We start from the raw sequence: 21,191 nt of genomic DNA on the forward strand, positions 1-21,191 counted from the left end.
GCCTGAGAGTGGAACAAGCCGTGGTATCCCCACACGAAGGAAGAGACTGCGTCTTCATGTGGACCCTAGTAAGCCTGAATGCGTGTAGTTGAGCCCATCGTCCGGACACTCTGATTCGAAGGGGAAACAATACTAAAGACCAACGAGAGACCTTTTATTGACTGACTGACTGCAAAAGCAAACAGTGACCCAACATCCTCGCCTCATACACACAAATCCCTCATTCCAAACCTCGAATCCAGTTCACCCACCATGTCTCCCGCAGCCGTAACCTCGACCCCTCCCAGCCCGACCCCCCACACAAACGGGAAATCATCTACCAAACCCGTCATCACCCCTTCTTCGACGGCCACCTCCCAAATCCCCGCATGGGTCCAACCCGACCTCACCCGTCTCCTCCGCGTAGAGCACAACCCCGGCTCCTTCACCTCGCGCTCCGTCTCCCTCGTCAACCTGCCCCCCGGCGCAGTCTTCGCGCGCATCACAAACCCCACATCAGCCACCGTAGCCTACTCCTCCGTCCAAGCTTCGCGCGACCTACACATCGAGCTGAACTGCGACCTCGTCTATATAAACCACAGCTGCAAGCCCAGCCTGGTGTTTGATATGCAGCGCTGGGAAGTGAGGGTGTCTGAGCAGGGGGAGGGGCTTAAGGAGGGGGACGAGCTGACGTTCTTTTATCCGAGTACCGAGTGGAGTATGGCTCAGCCTTTTGGGTGCTTGTGTAAGACGGAGGCGTGTGCGGGGGAGATTAAGGGCGCGAGGGATATGGGGAGGGAGGTGTTGGGCAGGTATTGGTTGAACAGGCATATTGAGGAGATGCTCGCTGAGAGGGATGGGCAGTAGGGTTGTTAATGGGAAGGAGGGTTGTAACAAGAGATGTAGAAGTAGAGCGTGAAAGCGTTGAGTGGAAGGTCGGTGTTGGTGGTAGGGGTTGAACTATTCATCATGAGCAAGGAGATAAGAACATGAGTACTATGATCATGGCCATGAGATCTTCACACCCTCAGTATCCGTCTAACGTTCTCCTGAGTAACCTCCGTGAACCCCAGTCCGAAAACCTTCCTATCTGGTATATGTCCCTGCCAGGCCTTCCCTCCCCCCTTCCTAGCCTTAACATGATATATTACTCCCCCAGTTTCAGTCATCAGTGCCTCAAAACCGATAGTATTTTCGCACTCCTTACTGCTACCATAGCTGCCAGGCGCGCGATATGTTATCAGCACGTCATTCGACCCCTGTGGCACATAAAGAAACGGATGAGAAGAGAATTGATCTGCGAGGTGGGATAACACTGCTTTGGCGGTGGAGAATGCGGTACAGAGACAGAGGGTGCGGAGGGTATCATGTGACACTCTTGTCAAAGTGACGACCCAGACTGTAGGTGGGAGAAAGCTGAAAATTTCTTGCTTGGTGGTAGAAGAGATGGGGTCTTTGAGGTAGGGGCGTGGCCATGAGTCTACTGCCGTTGTATCTGCGTTCTTATGTTTTTGGTTGTCTCTGGTCGCTTTCCGCTCAAACGGATTCATCGACATCGACTTCCTATCCAGTGATACCTTTGGATTATCGTCTTCTCTTGGCCGTTCTGTGGTCAAAGTGGATACGAGCGTCAGCCATTCGAGATCTTCCTCTAAGCGTTGAATGCGGTCATCTTCCTGGGAACGGGCAGACATGACTGAGATGGGTTACCAGGATATCGGGTGTATAGAAGGCGGTGCTGCTAGGACAGGCGGGCTGTCTGGGTTCTGGCAATAAAAAGTGGATGTGGTTGAGGGAGCGGAGTTTTACTTAAAACCGTGGCTGGGTGACTGATGGCGAATTGCAAAGACTATCCCAACACCAGAGGTGATCTTATGCTTGCATGTCGCCCAGATGACCAGCTAAGCAAGTACAGCAGACTCCGCAACCGCCTGATTGATAACAGGACGTCACAAGATCATCTGTAAGCACTCTCCGGATGCGGCAAATCAACCTATTCCCTCATTAGCCAACTCTCACACCCTCAAACTCCTCCCCATCACATCAACATACCTCACTATACCTCCCCTGATAAGCCGTCGGCCTCCGATCATCCATCTCCACACTCCACACCTCGCCCTCATCCTCATCCTCCAACTTGCGATACCTCCCCTTCCTGCCCGGCAGAAAATTCAAACTCTTCTCCGCATCCATCTTGGCCGCTCTCTTCTTCCGGTCGCGCTTGTTCTTGCAGATGACGAGCGTGATGATGAGGCAGAACATGCCGACGGTAGCGAGGACGGAGAGGATGATGACGACGATGAAACCGCGTTTTTCGCCTGGGTTCTGGAAGATGGAGGAGTTGGTGTCTCGGGTGTGGAGAGGGGTGGGAGACATGGTGGGTAGGGCGTGGTTATTGTGAGGATACTTGGGTAGGATGGGATGGGATGGGATTATGTGGTTGGTGTGTTGTCTAGTGATATGGTCGCTACGAAATGAAGAAAATGGAATACTAGATCCACGAGAGGAAGTCGCAATCCACGATATAAACACCCATCACCTCGCCGAAAGCACCGCCTACACAGCCGCCTCCTCACGACACCGCCTTGGTGGCCTCACCCTCTTCATGATCCCCCGCCAGGATGGCACTCCTCCCACGCTCCACCCGCACCGCCTTAAAATAGCGACGTGCGAATTATCTCCTCACTCTCCTGCCAATCGCAATAGTTCAAGGCACGCATCGTTCAGGCGTGACGTGGCCGAGTGCGTGCTGCGTTTCCGTCGTAAATTGGAATGTGCAAATGAGCACCGAAATGTTGATAATTTCGTTAAAGACTCATCGTTGTGTGAGTTGTGCAGCACAGCCGCGTGCCGGGGCAATGAATCGTTAGGTTATAGGGGGCCTTGAACGCTCAGATCGTCGTGGGTGAGACGAGACGAGATGAGATGTGGGGGGCCTGGAGTCATTGTCAGCCTCGCTGAATCAGTGGTCATTTTGTGTATCGGAACTTTGACGACTACATAATGGAAGTCGGTGACGCTTATATACTGTCTAATGGTGTCGAAAAGAAGAGGTTGAATACGATGGATGGATACGCGATTTGATAATGGTTCGCACCGAATTCTATGTACTAAACTGGATAACCATGATCAACGCCAGGAAATGCACAAGACCATGCTATGTACGACAACAAAATCATTTTCATAACCCCCCTTCCCACCCAAACACCCTCATTACACGTATGCTCAATGAAAAAAGCAGGCCGAAGCCCCGACACAACATCCACCCCCTCTCACCATCCCCATCTACATCCTCCTATAATTCTCCGCCAACACCTCAAACTGATCCAGCCCCTCAACCCCATTACCAGGACAACTCCAATCGCGCTCATACGCCTTATCGGGCAGAATACCCGCCTCGCGCCCACGCCTATAACTCCACTGCGTGCTGCTCTCCGTCTCCCACGTCCAGTAGAACCAGCCCCAACCAGCTTCAAACGCATCCATCTGGCCAATCGCAAACTGGTACAGCCACTTCTTGTACTGATCGCTGTAATTTTTCGGGTCGGCATTGGCCTGGTCGCAAGAGCACTGCGACGATTCCAGCGGACACTGCGGCTTGAGGACAGCACCGGATTTACCGTCTTGCGCTTGTAGAGTACCTTCCCAGCGTGTGCCTGTGTTGACGTTGTTGATGTATTGCGTGCAATCTGTGTCTGCCTGGGACCATTCTCCGCACATGGTGGGACCGAAACCGGTTTTCTTGTCCATGGAGCGCTTGCTTTGTTGGGTCCAGGCTTCGCAGGCGAAGTTGAGCTTGTCGCGGTGCTCGAGCTTGATTTGGTCCGTGTTGAAGATAACGTACTGGTGGACGTCGAGGAGAAGGTTGTCGTTGCCTTGCAGCTTGCCTTGCCAGTTGTCGAGGCCCATGAAGCCGTCGCCGAAGACGATGATGCCTTCGATGCCGTCGGCGCGGATTTGATCGATGGCTTTTTGTGTCCAGGCGACTACTTTTTCGGTATCGAGTTCGACGTTGCGGGGTTCGTTGACGAGGCCGTACATGGTGACTACGTTCTTGTAGCGATCTTGGGCGAAAAAGACGGAGAGCTTATGGTGGACGTCTAGTGTGCGTTGCCCGTTCTTGTCGCCGTCTGTGCCGTTTAGCCAGTTGATTTGGCCTTGACGACCAGAGTGGTTCCAGCCGTTTTGACTACCTGGCGCGCCGTGAAGATCAAGGTTGACGCGGAGCCCGTTTTGTCGACAGTACTCAATACCACGGAGAAGGTAGCGCCATGCTACTTGCGGTACGTAAACGTCGTCGTCGTATGTCTGCACGATCCAGTAGCCGAATGGGAAGCGAACGTGATCCATACCAGCCTCCCTGATCTCCTGGAAAGTCTTCTTATTGATGAATGTAGAGTAGTGCTTCTCCATAGTGTCTTTCGCCTTTGCAGGTCCGAGCTTGCTCAGGAACGTCCATTCGTCGACTACGTTGTCTTTGGACCCATACTGAGAGAAATAGGAAGGCGTAATGAAAGGCTCGAGGTTGAGCCAGCCACCGACGTTCACACCACGAATAGGTGTCTTGCCGTACTCAAACGAGTCTGAGAGTTTAGGGACGGAAGGATTTGCTTGAACATCATCGTCCCAGGAGTCGTTGAGACCGATGACCGGGAGGCCTCCGACGAGTTTATTGGTGTAGGTAACATTGAAGTCATCGGTATCGTACCATGCCCATGGGTCCAATATGCCACCTCGGTCCGCTTCTGGTACGCTGTTTCGGTCCTTTCCGGCTAGATTGTCGTTCTTTGGCCCCGATGAGGCGGCGGCGGATCCGCTCCCTGAGCTTTCGTCATCCTTGCCTCTGCTCGAGTGCAATGCAGCGACAGGTATGACGATAGCCAGGATGATCACGACGCAGACTATGGCGAATATTATGCGCTTCTTCTTCTTCTTTCGTGCTAGCTCCTCTTCTGTGTATACTGTCGGCGGGCCACTGCCTGCACCTCCGCGCTTCTCCATCATGAACCGATATTCAGAGTCGTCGTCGATGCCACCCTCTTCGGCCAAGGGTCCGCTGATAACGCGCCGCTTCTTCTGTTCTGTGCGGTGTTGCTTTTCTTGCCGTCTCCGTTCCCTCCGCTCGTCGGCCTCTGACGGGGTGTATTTCGATTCGTGTCTGCGTCGTCGTTCTTCCCGTTCATCATCCGTGTATGCGCCTCTTTTCCTCTCGAGCTCATCGTCAGTCTGACTTTGCTTCAACGCAGCAGCCTTCCGTTTCTCCTCTCGCCGTTTCCTAGCTTTCTCCTCAAGCAATGCGGCATCGCTCTCTGCAGCGCGTCGTCTGGCTTCCTCCTCTTGCTGCTCTTTTCTCTTCTCCGCTCGCTCATGCTTTATCCGGTCCTTCTCCAGGTCTTTCTCCTTCTTCCTGACCTCTTTCAGGTATTCATCGTCGTAGTCGTAGGCCCCCCAGCCCCCAGCCTTCTTCGCATTGGTCTTGTCAAGCTTCGCTAGCGCATCGAGACTCAGAGGAGCTGAGCCTCGACTTCCCCTCCCACTTCCATCTGTCGTAGAATTGCGCCGCGATCCCCGAGCTTTGCGTGGCGCCGGGGATTCCTGCTCAGTGTCGCTTTGGTGTCTCGATCGCCGGGGCGGCTTTGGCAGTAGGTCGCCTGAAGAGTCTGTCGCCCTGTGTCCCTTTCGCCGTCTTCCTTCCCGATCGTAGACTGCATCTTCACCGCGGGATTCTCTCCTCCGCCGTCGCTCAGGGTCTACGTCGCCATGTGATTCTCTGCGCCGTCTTCGTTCGTCGCCCTGCGGTCGTCTTCGCGACGCATTGCGCTCGCGGTCGCTCATCGAAAAGATCGGGTGGTCGTGATAAGTATACGTGCTTCAAGCGAAAGCGCGGTGTAGAAACGTGGGGCTGGGATGCACTTCATAAGATAGCTGCAAAAGCACGCAAATAACAAAAATGCGTTCAGTCGTGTCTGCCACCACCCGGGCGCATGTGAATATCGGTAGCGAATATGTATAATCGGCGGCTGGGCACATGCACGAGGTTGGGCTTGCTGGGATGCCGTGTCGTTGCTGGGGTGATGAGGTGTTGATGGCCTGGCCTGACGTGGCCGAGCGCTGGGCGCCACAAGCCGCTTGGATGGCCATCTTGGAACTGCGACAAACTTGGACACAGGACGCGGAGTCGGTCCTGTGTGAAGGCTATTGATATTTGACAAGGCGGGTATCACAGACGACCAAGTTCTCAGCTCACACTTGGAGTACTTGGTAACGCAAAGCTGCGTATGCCTTGGTGGCTGTGTCACAAACACAAACAGAGTGCACAATACAACCTCTAGAGTACAACGGCATGTCACATACCACCCAGAACTTCCTTGAGAATGCCATCGCGTCATCACAGATTACCCAATCTCGACGAGACCGTTGAGTCCCTGCGCCCCGAGATCAACAACGGCAGGGAAGGAAGATGTGCCGCCAACTCGCTTCCGCGGATGACATCATAGCCCCTGTAATGATGAGCAAGCCTGCCCTTGGAGGCTTGGACCTCCACGCTCCGTTACTTGGTGCAATTCGTAAAGATTATCGTGCATTGTTGCATCTGCGTGTGGTATCATAGCTGGAAATATACAAAAACAATGCGCCAATGGTCATAGGGCTCGTCCTGACCCTTTACCCTTTTCAGCCAACCATGCCTGTGAAGGCCCACCCGTGCCTCTCTAATAAGCCGGTTTTGGGTGATCGTGACGATTTAATGAGAGTACCGCTCTACAACGCCAATTCAGTTTGCCACCCAGGGATGACGGACGTGCATTCCTTGCAGCATGCGGCGTGGCAGTCCTGTCGGAAGTGGTGGTACATGCAATTCTCGAAATGTGAAGGCTTCATAGCAGTTTCGTGGGTAAGGTTATTCAAGAAGCCGAAACACTTTGTGAGGACTCAGTAGCTTCGGAAGATGCTGCCTCTTTCCCCTTGTCTGCCACTTTCTTCTCGTCGTCGCTGTAGAGGCCGTGTTCGTAGATGTAGTCGACGACCTTGTCGGGGATGTAGTAGCGGATGCTCTTACCCCGCTTGCGGAAGAGCCGGATCTTGGTGGACGAGACGTCGTTCTGGATGAGTTGCGGGATCACGCGGATGTTCTCTCTCCACTGCTGGAGCTGTACGAGCGCATCGTCTGTAGCATGTTAGCGGTTGTAGGGTTCATGTGTAGAGGAACGTACCAATATCAGTACCACTGCGCTCGAGGATAAAAGCACCGTAGTGACCCAAGATCCTGCTCAAATCCTCGCGAGCCCAGAGGCCGGGCGTGCTCATCGTCTGGATAAGGTCGGCGCCTGCGAGGAGCGCCACATGAATGCGTCGCTTTTCGCCATTCTCGCTCGCTATTCCTCCCATAACCTCGTTAAGCTCGTGGTCAAAGTGGTCGAGCACCTTGACAGTTGGAAGATACTCCTTGTGCAGCGGCTCCCACGGGTCAACACCGATCCAAGTCGAGCTGTCCTGTACGGCGATCCTCGTCATGTTGATCCTGTGCTGTGCGGAAGCCAGTCCGGCTTTCTTGTATGCGTCGCCGACAGGGCTGAAGAAGCCGCCAACAACTTCATAGTCGGTCTCGAACTCGCAGTAGTCGGCCGCCTCTTCAAACATGCGCAAGTGTAGATTGGTCGGCGGAGAGAAGGAACCACATGATACGAGCACGAGGGGCTGCTTCTTGGGGTTTGACAGCGTCTTCTTCAATCTCTCCTTGGGAAATGTGTAGTTGGCGAGCGACATAGCCTCAGTGTTAGGGAGCCCGGCGTCGAGCAGGATGTCGCGGTTATCCGTCGAGGACATGGTAGCGACGGCGATTTTGCGTGGAGCGATGCGCGGGCGGGTAGCGAGGGGTGACTTCGGAGGGGTGAGCGGGCGGCTATGTAGTGATGGACTGCGGAGGTGACGGCGGGGTGGGGTTGCGGTCGCAGCTGGGATGTGCGCGACAAAACTAAAAGGCCAAGTCAATTGCCGGCGGAAGGGGAGCATTTATGAGTGAAGGGCTTACGAATACCGCGATAAACGGGGTCACCGGGAGACTACTACGAGACTAGGCGGTAGTGAGAAGTGAGTCGATAGGAGCCTGGTTATGACGCGGGGGCAGCGAGGCGATACCCGACGGACAGTGTTTTAGGCAGTGGGCGCGACAAAGCGGATGGTGAGACTGTGAAAGTGGACTGTGAGTGAGACGGATATAGGGAAGCAGATGCACAGGGTGAGCCGGCCGTGGAAGAGGGGGACATGTTGTACCATGCCCTTTTACACTTTCAAGGTTGCTTCTAGGCGGCCGTTTGGCACTGGAACGCGGGCGGCGGGGCTTTCCAGGGTCACGATTTTGCCTGCCCTGCGACCGCACATCTCGCCGTGCATGGTGCCATAACTCCATAACTCCGGCGCGCCACTCGCTCTGCGCCGCAAAAAATGAAACGCCTTTTGCATCCGAAGACTCGCCAAATGGCAAGCGAAGTCTGCAACTGCGCAGAGAGAAGTGGGCAGCTCACGTGCGCGTGGGTGTGTCGGCATTTCCCCGACCCCACAGGTACCAACGCTGTTTTGCAATTAGGCGTGAGCCGTGGGATCCATATGCTGAACAATCCGTGTGCTTGGCTGTGAAGACGAAGGGATTGCTTGTCTTGGTACTGAGTAGCCCTGGCCGTGACAGAAGGCGCTAAGGATGGCTAGAGATGGCCTGATTACTCGATGCGAAACTGTGGGAGCGACGTCGGAGGGCTGCGGCTAGCATAGCAGGAAGGAGCTAGATCTGTTCCCTACGAAGCTGGCCTGGATTGCTGGATATTAGTAGAGAGTCGAACAAGACGTTGTGTACAGCTAGTTAGTCCTCGACACCTCAATTGAAGCCATGCCGCGCTGCTCTCATCCCAGCCTAGTCGGGCTGAATGGAACACCTCAATGGTCAGATAGACTCCTTCACCTTGACGAATTTTTCACCTCAGTAATCGAATATGGAAAGAAGGTGTGCCAACTCATCGCCTTGGTGACTTCACCTCACTATTCTGCGGTGCTTCTGGCAGGCGCGGGCCAGCAGGTCGGATGCGGCAACTGCGACTCGCTCTATCGATAACAACAGAGGCGCTAGGCAGGTCACGTAATTAGCTCCCTCTGGCATGCAGGTGGATATCGACGTCCAGTATTCGCCAGCGCCAGGACAGTATTACCATCTCTTTCTATTACCCATCGCACGGCCAGAGCAGCTCTCTCGTTTGCTCTGTTTGCTAAGACCCGCCACACTCGCCGCCGCTCCCGGTCCCCGTGTGTTTGCACCTACCGCACTCGCTTGAGCACACGCCTAATGGCGCGTCCTTGATGGCCTCCAGAGGACCTCGTGAAAGGTAAATACCTTCCCACCCGACCCTTGGCTGCTGCAGCACTCTGCACCCCGCGGTTCAACACCACACGCTGCTGCGGTCCTCAACCAAGTCTCACCTTGCTCTGCCCCCACAGAAGTGCTGCACCCACCGGGGCCACAGTCTGCGCGCATCTCGATTTCACAAGCCTGTAGTCAGAATCTCATGTCGTCCAGAGTCACTCGCTCGCAAAGGCGCCAATCCGCCAACACCAACGACACCTCGCCCCCCGCTGCTCCTCCGACCGCAACGCAACCGCCGCCCGCCCCAGCGTCCCGCAAGCGGAAGACGTCAGCGCGCGACCCCAGCCCCGACCCAGCAGACAACCCAGAGTCTACTCCCAAACGCCGCGCCACCAAGACCAAGAAGGCCAAAGGCAAAGCCGCCATGTCTTCGTCTGGGTCTGTGCCAATTGCCCCAGCCGGCGAGCAAGCGCTGACCGAAGACAGCCCACCATCAGATCCTATCGACGAGAAGTCGACGCCACAGCCCTCGAAGCGATCCAAGAGCGGCCGCAAGACCAAGCCCTCAAACACCGCGCCCGACGCCGATAGCCCCTCCACCTCCCGCCGAAGCTCGCGCAAATCGAACAAGGCCGAGGACGACACGACCATGGACGATGCTCCCGCAAGCAAGCCCGAAGAGGAAACGCGCCAGTCTGGCGAGGACCATACCAGCGATGACGAGAACGGCGATGATCACGGAGAGCGATACGATGAGGAAGACGACGATGATGACGACGATCCCTTCACCAGCGGCTTCCTGGGACGCAACTCACACAGCCTGTCCGCGCTTAGGCAGCTCACCGGCATGATGGCAGGTACCACACAGCGTCTGCGGGGCATTCTGGACCAGCTGCGATCGCCAGACATGTCTATACAGCTGATTGCGCTGCAAGAGCTGTCCGAAGTGCTCCTCATCTCCACCGAAGACAACTTGGCCGGCCACTTCTCCCCCGATGCCTACGTCAAGGAGCTGGTTAAGCTCATGCAGCCGAACGAGTTCACAATGGAAGAGAACCCGGAGCTTATGTTGCTCGCCTGCCGATGCTTGGCCAACCTGATGGAAGCCCTGCCTCAAGCTACCGCCAACGTCGTTTACGGTGGCGCTGTGCCCGTCCTCTGCTCCAAGTTGCTCGAGATCAACTTCATCGATCTGGCCGAACAATGTCTGAGCACGCTGGAAAAGATTTCAGTTGAGTTTCCGGGAGTTATTGTACGGGAAGGCGGTCTTACAGCGTGCTTGACTTTTCTCGATTTCTTCGCCACAAGCACACAGCGTGTAGCCGTCACAACCGCAGCCAACTGCTGCAGGAACATCCCAGAGGATTCCTTCCCGGTCGTGCGCGATGTCATGCCTATTCTTGAGAATATCCTGAACAACAACGATCAAAAGGTTGTAGAGCAGGGCTGCATCTGTGTCTCTAGGATTGTCCAGAGCTTCCGGCAACAGGAGAGCAAGCTGGAGGAGCTGGTCAGCCCAGGTCTTCTCAAAGCTATCCTGCGACTTCTGCTCCCGGGCAGCACCAATCTCATTGGACCTAGCATCCACACTATGTTCCTGCAGGTTCTGGCGTACACCGCCAAGGCAAGCCCGCGTCTGTCAGCTGAGCTGTTGAAGATGAACGTGGTCGATACTCTGTACCAGATCCTAACTGGTGTTTCACCTCCTAGTGGCACTGAGGACGTCGCAGCTAAAATTGACTCTGTCGTCATCATGCAAGCCTTGATTCACCGGCCCAAAGATCAGGTGTTCGAGACGTTGAATGTTATCTGCGAACTGCTGCCCGATGTCCCGACCGAGGGCCTGATGTACCTTGACGATCTCTTCGATGCCGGCTACCCAGGCGACGACCTTCTTCCACTCTCTTCCACTAACAAGAAGACCACCAATGAGAAACGCGTCGAGCTGTTGGAAGATTGCAAGGCAGAGGTTAAGCGCTTCGCCGTGATCCTTCTGCCTACTCTGACAGACGCTTATTCAAGTACTGTCAACCTCAGCGTACGCCAGAAAGTGCTTACCGCTCATCTCAAGATGTTGTCAAATCTGGACACCGATATCCTAGAGGAAGCTCTACGGCCGGTACCCTATGCTTCGCATCTAGCATCGATCTTTACGCAGCAGGACCACCCATCTTTGGTCACATACGCGTTACAGGCTGCCGAGCTATTGCTCAAGCGGCTGGAGCCCATCTACCGGTACCAATTCTATCGCGAAGGTGTCATATCCGAGATCTCACAGTTGGCGAACCGTCCCTGCAAATCTTTGGAAACCAAGGCCAAGGATCCTAAGTCAGCAGTAGAGACAGAGGCTGCAGCTGACTCAGGTGCTAGCACCGTCTCTACTGCCGAACAAGACGCTGAGCGGGAACCTGCCCAGTCGAGCGACGGTGTCGACGTGGAAATGCAGTCCGACGATGGCGAGGACGTGGATCCTGACGATGAACCAAATGAAAGCAGCCAGAACCGAGACGAGGATGACGAGTCAGACTCTTCGTCGTCCTCTGACCAGCGGGAGCCATTACCGATGCCTGACGTCGAAGACATCATCACGCTCCGTGCTAAAAAGTTCATCGACGTTCACGAGAAGGAATCTAATAATCCTATACGCGAAAAGGCGTCTGCGGTCCTGGAGGACTTGAAATCGCTTGCAGGTGAAATTAAGACGTGCGTTGCTGATGGTGCCACAAGGGACTGTATGAGCTTGTTCACTAGACTGGCATCTTACTTTGAAGGCGATGCGTTAGAAAGCATCACAAGCTACGAGCTCAAGACATCGAAGATTGTGGAAGTGCTCTTGGAGCTGTTCTCGATGTCTACGTCTGACAAGAAGGTCGACCCTAGGCCTATCTTCTTGGAAGCCTTCATGGGAGGTAACGGCCAGAGCAAGATCAAGACCGCGAGCACTGCGTCTCCAGCTACGCCTTTCAGCGTATTGGTCCATAAGCTGCAAGATCTGCTGAGCAGGTCTGAACACTTCGACGTGATTACTGTTCATCAAAATATGTACGACAGCCGAGGAAGCGCAACTTCCATGCTGGCTAAGCAATTGAGGCTGAAGCTTGTCGCCGATGACGATTCAGGAATTCCTAAGACGTACCGCAATATCATGGTGTCTATTCACGCCATTGCTACATTCAAAGCCCTGGACGACTACCTTCGACCCCGCATCAGCCTGGCAGATAGGCCACGCCCGGCTAAAACTCGCGATCAGTTCCCATCTCGGGATCAATTTGAGGCCATGTATGCTCAAGCTGTTTCGGAAGGACGCGCGCCGCCACCACCCCACACCCCTTCAGATTCGTCACACCGGGCTTCAAAGAAGTCTTCGCGATCCAAGGCAGCCCCAACCGACGCATCCCAGCCAGGACCGAGCTCCGCCACACGAGAGAAGTCTCGTCGATCGAGTAGGCGTCAACAGGCGCAGCTTCCTCCACCCCCGCCACCACCTCCAGCCAAGCCTCACTCGAACAGCAGCCAAGATCAAGTTGAATGTGCTGATGAGGCGCAGCTCTCCGACCAAGACTCCATGGATGACGAGAGCGCCTTGAATGCCATCGTCGATGATCTTGAAGATGAGCTGGATGAGGATATGCCAGATCCATCGGCTGTCAGTGTCGAAGTCGCATCGACGGGGCAAGCCACGGCTCGTGAGGAGGACGGCACGCGGATTGCTACACCCGTACAAAACACACCGCTGGCGAAGCCACCTTCCGAAACCCGAACTCCAACGTCGCGTCTGTCTGCCTTGCTACAGAGCTCGGCTGCCATGCGTCAGACTCTAGGTGGGGTGGGCGCTCTGTCATATGCTGGCGCTGTACAATCGACCCCTCAAGACTGGCATATCGAATTCAGCGTGAACGACCAGCCACTCTCAAATGAGACAACAATCTACCGCGCTGTGCACTTTAGCCAGGCGCAACCAGCGGACGGATCACATCGCTCGGTTTGGAATGGTATCCATACCATCAAGTTCAAGCGGGTGCAGGGCCCTCCACCAAGCGAGCCTAGCTCCTTGACACCACCGCCAGAGTCGCGTTCGGACGTTTCGGGTATGCCGGCCTCACTTGATCAACACCCTGTGACATCTGGTATTTTGCGATTACTCAGCATACTTCACGGGCTGAACACGCACCTTGACGACATCCTACTGGCGAATAAGGAACAGGTCAAACTGAATGCTGAGCCGCTTTCGCAATTCGTGAACACGAAGCTCACAGCCAAACTCAACCGTCAGTTAGAAGAGCCTCTCGTTGTAGCTAGCAACTGCCTTCCTAGTTGGAGCGAGGATCTGGCTCGGTTCTATCCATTCCTTTTCCCGTTCGAGACACGCCACCTCTTCCTACAGTCTACCTCGTTCGGCTACTCTAGGTCGATGACGCGATGGCAGAACTCGCAGCCCACAAGCGACTCACGAGACAGCCGTCATAGGGATGAGCGGCCGTTCCTAGGTAGACTTCAACGCCAGAAGGTTCGCATTTCTAGGTCCCGAATCTTGGAGTCCGCCATGAAAGTCATGCAACTGTATGGTCATTCGGCTAGTGTCCTGGAGGTCGAGTACTTTGAGGAAGTTGGAACTGGTTTGGGACCGACGTTGGAATTCTACTCCACCGTATCCCGCGAGTTCTCAAAGAAGAAGCTGAAGCTTTGGCGAGAGAATGAGTCCAGCGATCAGGACGAATATGCTTTCGGCAAGCGAGGACTCTACCCCGCTCCCATGAGCACCGAAGAAGCAAGCACTGAGAATGGAGAGAAGCGTCTCGAGCTGTTCAAGATTCTGGGCAAGTTTGTCGCTCGCTCCATGCTGGACTCTCGCATCATCGACGTGTCCTTCAACCCAACATTCTTCCGCATCAGTGACGGTTCCAGTGCAGCAGTGGCACCATCTCTTGGAGCGATCAAAGCGGTCGATGAAGACCTGGCCAAGTCTCTGGTTCTGCTCAAGCAATTCGCCGATGCAAAGAAGAAGGTTGACAACGATAATCTGAGCGCAGCAGCAAAAGCGGCGGCTCTTAACGATATTGTCATTCAAGATTGCCGTGTGGAAGACCTAGCTCTCGACTTTACACTTCCTGGTTATGGTTCAATCGAGCTTATTCCGAACGGTGCGGATACGTCCGTCACGATCGAGAATGTCGACACGTATGTAGAGAAGGTCATCGACTTCACCCTCGGCTCTGGTGTTCAGCGACAGGCGGATGCCTTCCGCGCAGGCTTCACAGAAGTGTTCCCGTACTCTGCTCTCAAGGCATTCACCCCCGATGAGTTGGTGATGTTATTCGGTCGGACAGATGAGGATTGGTCGCTTGAGAGTAAGTTTCGAACCATCCACCACTTCAGCACTGTTACTAATCATACCACAGCTCTTATGGACTCTATCAAAGCAGACCACGGCTACAACCTCGACAGCAAGAGCGTACGCAACCTGCTTGCCACCATGAGCGAATTCGATGCGCAGGAGCGTAGGGACTTCTTGCAGTTCATCACCGGCAGCCCCAAGCTACCAATTGGAGGTAAGATTTATCGTTCGCTGTTCACCCAATCCTGCTTGTTAACCCATCTTCAGGCTTCAAGGCTCTCACACCAATGTTCACGGTCGTTTGCAAGCCCAGCGAGCCACCCTACTCATCCGATGACTACCTCCCTTCCGTCATGACATGCGTCAACTACCTCAAGATGCCCGACTACAGCACCGTCGACATCCTACGGGAGAAGCTCAGCGTAGCCATCCGCGAAGGCCAAGGCGCCTTCCATCTTTCCTAAATTGTTCACCCGGTGGCGTAGTGATGATGATTAAGTGAGTGGAGGACTGGCAGGAGAGACTATGGATACCCAGGGGTCTGTTTCCTTGTTGGGAGGCGTCAGACGCGTTCTCTCACTCTCTATACGTGCTATAGATTCAACGCCTTTATTTAACGACACTATTTGTGTGGGCTTAGTATGCATTGCAAAGGTTCGGCTTCTGGGAAGCGGCGTTCTGAGTAAGGGACTTAGTAGTTAGTTTGCGCAATCCGATATCTTTTAGAATCGCATGAGGATCGATTTGGGTGCCTGTGATTCCGTCTTGGTGCTGGTAATAAGTCTTGCAATTGTCCGCTCTATTTGCTATGTGCTGTGATATCTCGCACTTCGAAGGCAGCAGAATGTCTAGAGCAGGAGAAAAGGCAATAGACCTAGATGTTAACTGCTCGCCCTCTCAATCACCATGAACAGACCAAGACGTTGAGTATACGTTGTTATCACATCATCCGCTAAGAACACAAATGTTCGCGTGAAATAAATTTTATTATCCGATAAATGATCGTGAGTCTCCAAGTCCCAATCCCAGTCATGTCCACATGTAGATCCAAATCCAATCTCGTCCATATCATTACACATCCATCCCAGGCTTGCCATACTGACTGTTCATCTACTCATCCATTCATCCATACTCCGTCGCCATCATACATGTGCTAGATGGTCGCTGGAGCGATCTAGTCCTCCTCCTGAGAGTCAGCGAGAGCAGAGTCGGCGTTGCCAGACGAGGCGCCCTTGCCACCTGAGGCCTTTCCGTTACCAGATGCAGATGCGGCGGAGGCGCCGTTGGAAGCGCTATTTGCACCTGTGCCCTTGGTTCCAGATGTGCTAGTAGATCCAGACGCACCGGTAGAAGCACCGGTAGAACTGGAAGAACCAGTAGCACCAGTAGCGCCAGTAAGAGCGCCAGAGGCACCGTTTCCAGTCGCTGCGCCAGCTCCAGTAGCTGAACCGACTGAGCCTGCGGCACCAGCACCTGTAGCTCCAGTTCCTGTGAGGCCAGCTCCTGCGGCGCCGCCAGCAGTGGGGCTGTTTCCACCGGCAAGAGGACCGTTTGCACCAGCAGCGGGAGCAGCGCCACCGGCAGTGGGAGGGGTGGGAGGAGTAGCTCCAGTACCTGCGCCACCAGCGGTAGGGGGAGTAGGGGGAGTCGCTCCAGTGCCCGCGCCGCCAGCAGTGGGAGGAGTAGGGGGAGTAGCTCCATTAGCAAGGGGAGCAGGGGGAGCGGCAATGCCACCAGAAGTGAGAGGAGCAGGAGGAGTAGCTCCGTTAGGACCGGGGGCGGCACCACCTGCAGTGGGAGGAGTAGGGGGAGTAGCTCCAGCTGCTCCAGTACCCGCGCCACCAGCGGTAGGAGGAGTTGGGGGAGTGGCGGCTCCCGCACCTTGTTGACCACGGCCTGCGCCTGATATATGTCAGTGTCTATAACTGTAACTTTGGTGCTTGATATCACTTACCGGCTCCCTGTTGACCGTTGGCAGCTCCATTGCCTTGTCCCCTGCCAGCTCCGGCACCAGTTGCTCCAGTACCAGTAGCGCCGTTGGCAGTGGCTCCAGCACCAGCTGCTCCATTACCAGCTCCTTTGCCAGCGCCAGCACCGGTCGCTCCGGTACCGGTAGCTCCAGTTCCAGTGGCTCCGTTGGCAGTGGCTCCAGTGCCAGCAGCTCCGTTAGCATTTGCTCCGGCACCAGCAGCTCCGTTCAAGTTGCCAGCTCCCTTGCCAGCCTTGCCAGTACCAGCGGCGGTAGCGCCTCCTGCCGCAGCAGTGCCGTTGTTTGCAGCGCCCTGGATTAAGTCAGCTTCGGGAATGTAGTCCAAGACGAGAGAGTACTTACGGTAAGAGTACCAGCACCAGCAGCACCGGCACCCTTCTGGCCCTTCGCAGCGCCAGCGGTAGCACTAGTGGCAGGTGCCTTGGGAGTAGTAGTAGCAGCACCGCCCGCCTTTCCGCCAGCAGCTCCACCACCGATACCGAGACCGCTGAGAAGGTCGCCGATACCACCAGCACCGCCAGCGGCACCCGCCGCACCCTTTGCGCCGCCTGCGCCACCTGCACCGCCAGTCAAACCAGCGAGGAGCTGATCAAGTTGACGCTTGGCGAGACCAGGGAAAAGGGCAGCGAGACCTCCTGCACCTCCTGCGCCACCTGCACCACCTCCTAGAGCACCAAGTCCACCAAGGGCACCGAGACCGCCGGCTCCAGCTCCAGCTCCTGCGCCACCAGCTCCAGCACCGGTGAGAGCGCCGAGACCTCCAGCACCACCAGCCAAAGCACTCAGGCCTCCAGCACCACCGGCACCACCTCCTAGAGCACCGAGTCCACCAAGAGCACCAAGGCCTCCAGCTCCAGCTCCAGCTCCAGCACCTGCCGCTCCGCCGCCAAGGCCACCGAGGAGTGCGTCAAGTGTACGCTTGTTCTTAACCTTCTCGGAAGAGAGCTTGCGGACAGTAGCGACGTAGTGTGCAGGCATCCTCTGGCCACCAGTAGTGTCAACCCATCGCTTAGCCATAGCAGTGTGATCGCAAGGTTCCTGAGCCGGAGCCGCAACAGCGGTCGCCGCCAAGGAGGCGATAAGGATGGAGGAGTCGAACTTCATATTGGCGGATAGAAAAGATGTGAAGGAGGATTAAAGATCAGCTGCCCGGCAGTGATGTAAGTAGAGAATGTACAGGTAAGATAAAAGCCGACTAGCAGCGATATATACAAGGAAGAATGATTGAATAGAAGTAGAGAAGAAGACTAAGTAAGCTGGATGAGTATCGAACTGATGAATAGTAATACTGCATGGAAAGACCTTCTCTATATATCATGCCCTCCATGGGGAACGGCCCGATGGGGTGGAGCATGTCCCGTATCAAACGGTGCGTGCGTTCTAGCCTTTTGTTCGAACGTTTTGTCGATCGTCATGGTAGATACGCTGTAGCATAGCGTGCGCGAAGACGCACATGCCTTTAGGCTGTTGTGCTGTCGCGCGGGCATGTGTCGTTTGGTACTTCAACGGGCGGAGGCGAAACACTGGTCGTGTAGCTGGTTCCGCATGCTATACGCAAAACATAATTGCTTGTTCGGTGGACGACTCGTAGCTTAAGCACGAAATGTACCTTGGCGTCGCGTGGAATCGCTGGGGAAGCGCTTGACCATGTAAATTCCTAATTCAAATCATATCGCGATGCCTTCCTCGCGCTGTCAGTGAGCCGTGATAGACGTGACAGCATATGATATCCCGATTTCTGTTCTTGGTTAATCGTCGACGCGTCTTCCGAGTGATGGTGTCGCTGGTTCCGTCGCAGCACCCGTGAAACGACAGCTTGGCGCGTTAAGTGTCGGCTAAGTACGCGTGTTTGGGTTTCGAAACTAAGGCAGATCGTGGGTGCAGCCTTACGACTGGAACAGTGGATGTACGAGAGCGCCTTTGACAGGTCCCGGAGGTTTCGTGAGCGACCTGGATTGAGGTGAGTGATTAAGATGGGGGCAATGGACGGTGGGTGGGGTCCGAAGAAGCTTAAAACGTTAGCGCGCCGCTAGCCTTGGCTTTGAAAGACGGAAAGAGCGAACACTCAGGGCAGGATGTCTTGAATCCGTGTTTGATGATATCCAATCGCATCTCTTCTCTGTGATACGTTCCACAATGGTACTGTCGCTGTACATGCTCCAACATCCTATGCGCCATACATCCCTGATATACACCAAGATCTTGTCTAAACATCGAAGCTCACTATCTCCTTCTTGCAAGTCCTGTGACATACAGCTCACCAGGCTCTGCTTCTACTTTCCATCCTTCGTTGACTAACGTCTTCAAGACTGCAGGTCCCAGCTTTCCCCTTCCGCCCTCGCTGTGTCGGCCCAACCCTGTGATGATCCTATATGCCTCGCCACCACCTCTGCGACCAGCACCGCTCCACTCGGGTATTCTGCGCTCGCCCAGACCATTCCACCAAGCTTGTGTTCGTTGTTTGGCGATTCTCGTTGCGTCGGCCACAGTAACGCCATGGAGATCGAGGTATGTTGGACCAGATTGTGTGGAAACGAATGCGTCGGCTTCGGCTGCGTTCATCGCTTTCAGATTGGCGTTGAGGTCGCGACCTTCTTGTGCATAGTACGCGGCTGCTTGCCTCATGAGTGGCGTCGACTTGCCCTTGCGGTAGGCACCTGATGCTTTCCCGAATGCGTCGTTTCGTGCAGCAGCTGTGGACATCGCGTCGCGTGGTCGAACAGAAGGAGTCAAAGTAGGGAGTCGCGTAGCTTCGGAAGGGTCAGATAGATCGACAGGAGCATATCGTAAGTCGAGCTTGATACCACCCTTTCCACCTGTCTCGCTAGCAGGTTGTTGGGTGAGGGATTTCGCTAACTCCTGGGCTTTTATCGTCGAAGGAGCAGTAAGTCGCACTATGGCAAGGGCGTGCTCCAGATCCATAGATGGAAAGCCCTCATTCAGTGTGATTGCATCCTGTACCAGTGCAGCATCTGGCTCACCCTCTTTCTTGTGCGCTGCGATATCCTTCTTTACAATGGCCAGCACAGTCGCCGAAACAGACGTTCCGTTCGCGTGGTAAAGCGACGATACCGTCTTCGCTGGAAGGCCTGTACGCGACGTAATAAAGTCTACATCTCGACTCGTGTTTTGCCAGCGATTGGTTGGCGCATCCGATTCGACGAGGTAGCTAGTACCCGCCTCCAAGGAAAGCCTCTGCTTCTTCTTGCTCTTAGCTTTCTTGCCTTTCTGCGGTACGAGGTGGTCTTCTGAGAATGCATCAATACCCTTCGCGACTGGTCCTTCTTCAGTAGGGCTTTTCCTACTATCATCGAAGAAGACTTGGTTCAACAGTTCATCCGTCGCTTTATCGTAATCGTATCCACACTTCTTCAGTGTGTACGTGACCTGCGCGAGCCGCAGACCTGGGAAGGTTTCCGCAAGCAACAGTTCTTTTGTGGAGACGTCTGACTGCTCGATATCCTTGTAGTATCCATCCTCCAGGGACCCTTCTGAGCCCCCCGACCGTCCGTTGACACTGAGTGTAGAGAATTCGTTCGAGAGCGTCGAGTGGCCCGTCGCTACCGTTTGCGTCGTCCACGAATCGGCATTGGAGTCGACATCGGTACTGTGCTTGTCTGGACTGCCTTGAACTGCGCCTCCGCTGCTGCCAGAGGGGTCGAAATCGAGAGCTTCGGCGTCGGCCGTCAACTTCAGGGGTTCGAGTAGTTGCCTAGTAAGATCGATTGCGTTCGGTTCTCCTGCGAAATCCGAGTATATCGTATAAAGAAGAGTGGGGTCTATCGTGGGGCAGTATTCCTGCTGTAAGTCGCATTCCCGTTAGCGACGTCGCACGACTTTCTACTCTTGCGCCGTTGCATACCTCGAGAAGACGGAGGTCCTCATCCATTTTGGTTCTTGTAATATTGACGTCTTCGTATGTGTCTATGCTGCGAGTGCATACTCAGACTGTATGTCGAGACTGTTGTGATGTGTCGCACGATGATCTCCTCTTAGAGCAATGCGCGTTTGAGATGACACGGCGTAGTGTGGTAGGTTGATTGTACGATAGGCGGGCGCACATGCAGAAGTGCGTGGGGTGTTGTGGCAGAGTCGGCGCGTAGTCGCGAAAACCATGGGTCGAGGGGAGACACAGCCGAGCTTGGCGATCAGAGTACATGTACAGCTCACCCTTGCTGCAGCATAGCGAATCTTGTCCGACAGAAGATCTTCAGAGTTTGCGACGTTCGATTTCCAAGCTCACCAAATTCTTCGCGCTGGTCAGATGTCACACGTCATCTCGTCTTGGTTCGAACTGCGCGTCATCTACCGACTGAATCGACGCTAATGCAAGCGCCGCGAGGCTCAAGCGCGGGAGCCCTACCAAGCTCTCGACAACCTCACGATCCGATAGATAAGCACCAAGCTGGACATGTCTCTCGTCCTCGCTGAGGGTTTCCGAAGAGTGGTCCCGAGTGCCACCAGGAGGAGGCGGTATTTGGCTTGAACAACGTGATACATGCTACACAATAACCAGGACTGGTTCTGAAGCAGGACAC

General features: G+C 54.8%; 7 protein-coding genes across 7 annotated transcripts; 2 read left to right on the plus strand and 5 right to left on the minus strand.

Moving 5' to 3' along the window:
• Nucleotides 1-252: 252 nt before the first annotated feature.
• Nucleotides 253-846, plus strand: J4E92_000402 (uncharacterized protein; the record flags this gene model as incomplete). Its single annotated transcript, XM_051491819.1, has 1 exon — nt 253-846. One exon carries the CDS (start codon nt 253-255, stop codon nt 844-846), a length of 594 nt encoding a protein of 197 aa, XP_051357331.1.
• Nucleotides 847-1,936: 1,090 nt separating this feature from the next.
• J4E92_000403 (uncharacterized protein) lies at nt 1,937-2,355 on the minus strand (the record flags this gene model as incomplete). The annotated part of the gene is made up of 2 exons (XM_051491820.1): nt 1,937-1,972; nt 2,032-2,355. The coding sequence occupies 2 exons, from the start codon at nt 2,353-2,355 to the stop codon at nt 1,937-1,939; spliced, it is 360 nt and encodes a 119-aa protein (XP_051357332.1).
• A 909-nt stretch (nt 2,356-3,264) lies between these two features.
• On the minus strand, nt 3,265-5,814 carry J4E92_000404 (uncharacterized protein; the record flags this gene model as incomplete). The annotated part of the gene is made up of 1 exon (XM_051491821.1): nt 3,265-5,814. One exon carries the CDS (start codon nt 5,812-5,814, stop codon nt 3,265-3,267), a length of 2,550 nt encoding a protein of 849 aa, XP_051357333.1.
• A 1,067-nt stretch (nt 5,815-6,881) lies between these two features.
• Nucleotides 6,882-7,803, minus strand: J4E92_000405 (uncharacterized protein; the record flags this gene model as incomplete). The annotated part of the gene is made up of 2 exons (XM_051491822.1): nt 6,882-7,144; nt 7,191-7,803. The coding sequence occupies 2 exons, from the start codon at nt 7,801-7,803 to the stop codon at nt 6,882-6,884; spliced, it is 876 nt and encodes a 291-aa protein (XP_051357334.1).
• Nucleotides 7,804-9,530: 1,727 nt separating this feature from the next.
• J4E92_000406 (uncharacterized protein) lies at nt 9,531-15,127 on the plus strand (the record flags this gene model as incomplete). Its single annotated transcript, XM_051491823.1, has 3 exons — nt 9,531-14,676; nt 14,728-14,877; nt 14,931-15,127. The coding sequence occupies 3 exons, from the start codon at nt 9,531-9,533 to the stop codon at nt 15,125-15,127; spliced, it is 5,493 nt and encodes a 1,830-aa protein (XP_051357335.1).
• A 710-nt stretch (nt 15,128-15,837) lies between these two features.
• On the minus strand, nt 15,838-17,757 carry J4E92_000407 (uncharacterized protein; the record flags this gene model as incomplete). Its single annotated transcript, XM_051491824.1, has 4 exons — nt 15,838-16,121; nt 16,545-16,565; nt 16,618-16,945; nt 16,996-17,757. The coding sequence occupies 4 exons, from the start codon at nt 17,755-17,757 to the stop codon at nt 15,838-15,840; spliced, it is 1,395 nt and encodes a 464-aa protein (XP_051357336.1).
• A 1,119-nt stretch (nt 17,758-18,876) lies between these two features.
• Nucleotides 18,877-20,542, minus strand: J4E92_000408 (uncharacterized protein; the record flags this gene model as incomplete). Its single annotated transcript, XM_051491825.1, has 2 exons — nt 18,877-20,454; nt 20,516-20,542. 2 exons carry the CDS (start codon nt 20,540-20,542, stop codon nt 18,877-18,879), a joined length of 1,605 nt encoding a protein of 534 aa, XP_051357337.1.
• Nucleotides 20,543-21,191: the final 649 nt, after the last annotated feature.

The sequence above is a fragment of the Alternaria infectoria genome (assembly GCF_024043175.1).
Source record: "Alternaria infectoria strain BMP 0036 chromosome Unknown scaffold_1, whole genome shotgun sequence".
Lineage (NCBI taxonomy): Eukaryota > Fungi > Ascomycota > Dothideomycetes > Pleosporales > Pleosporaceae > Alternaria > Alternaria infectoria.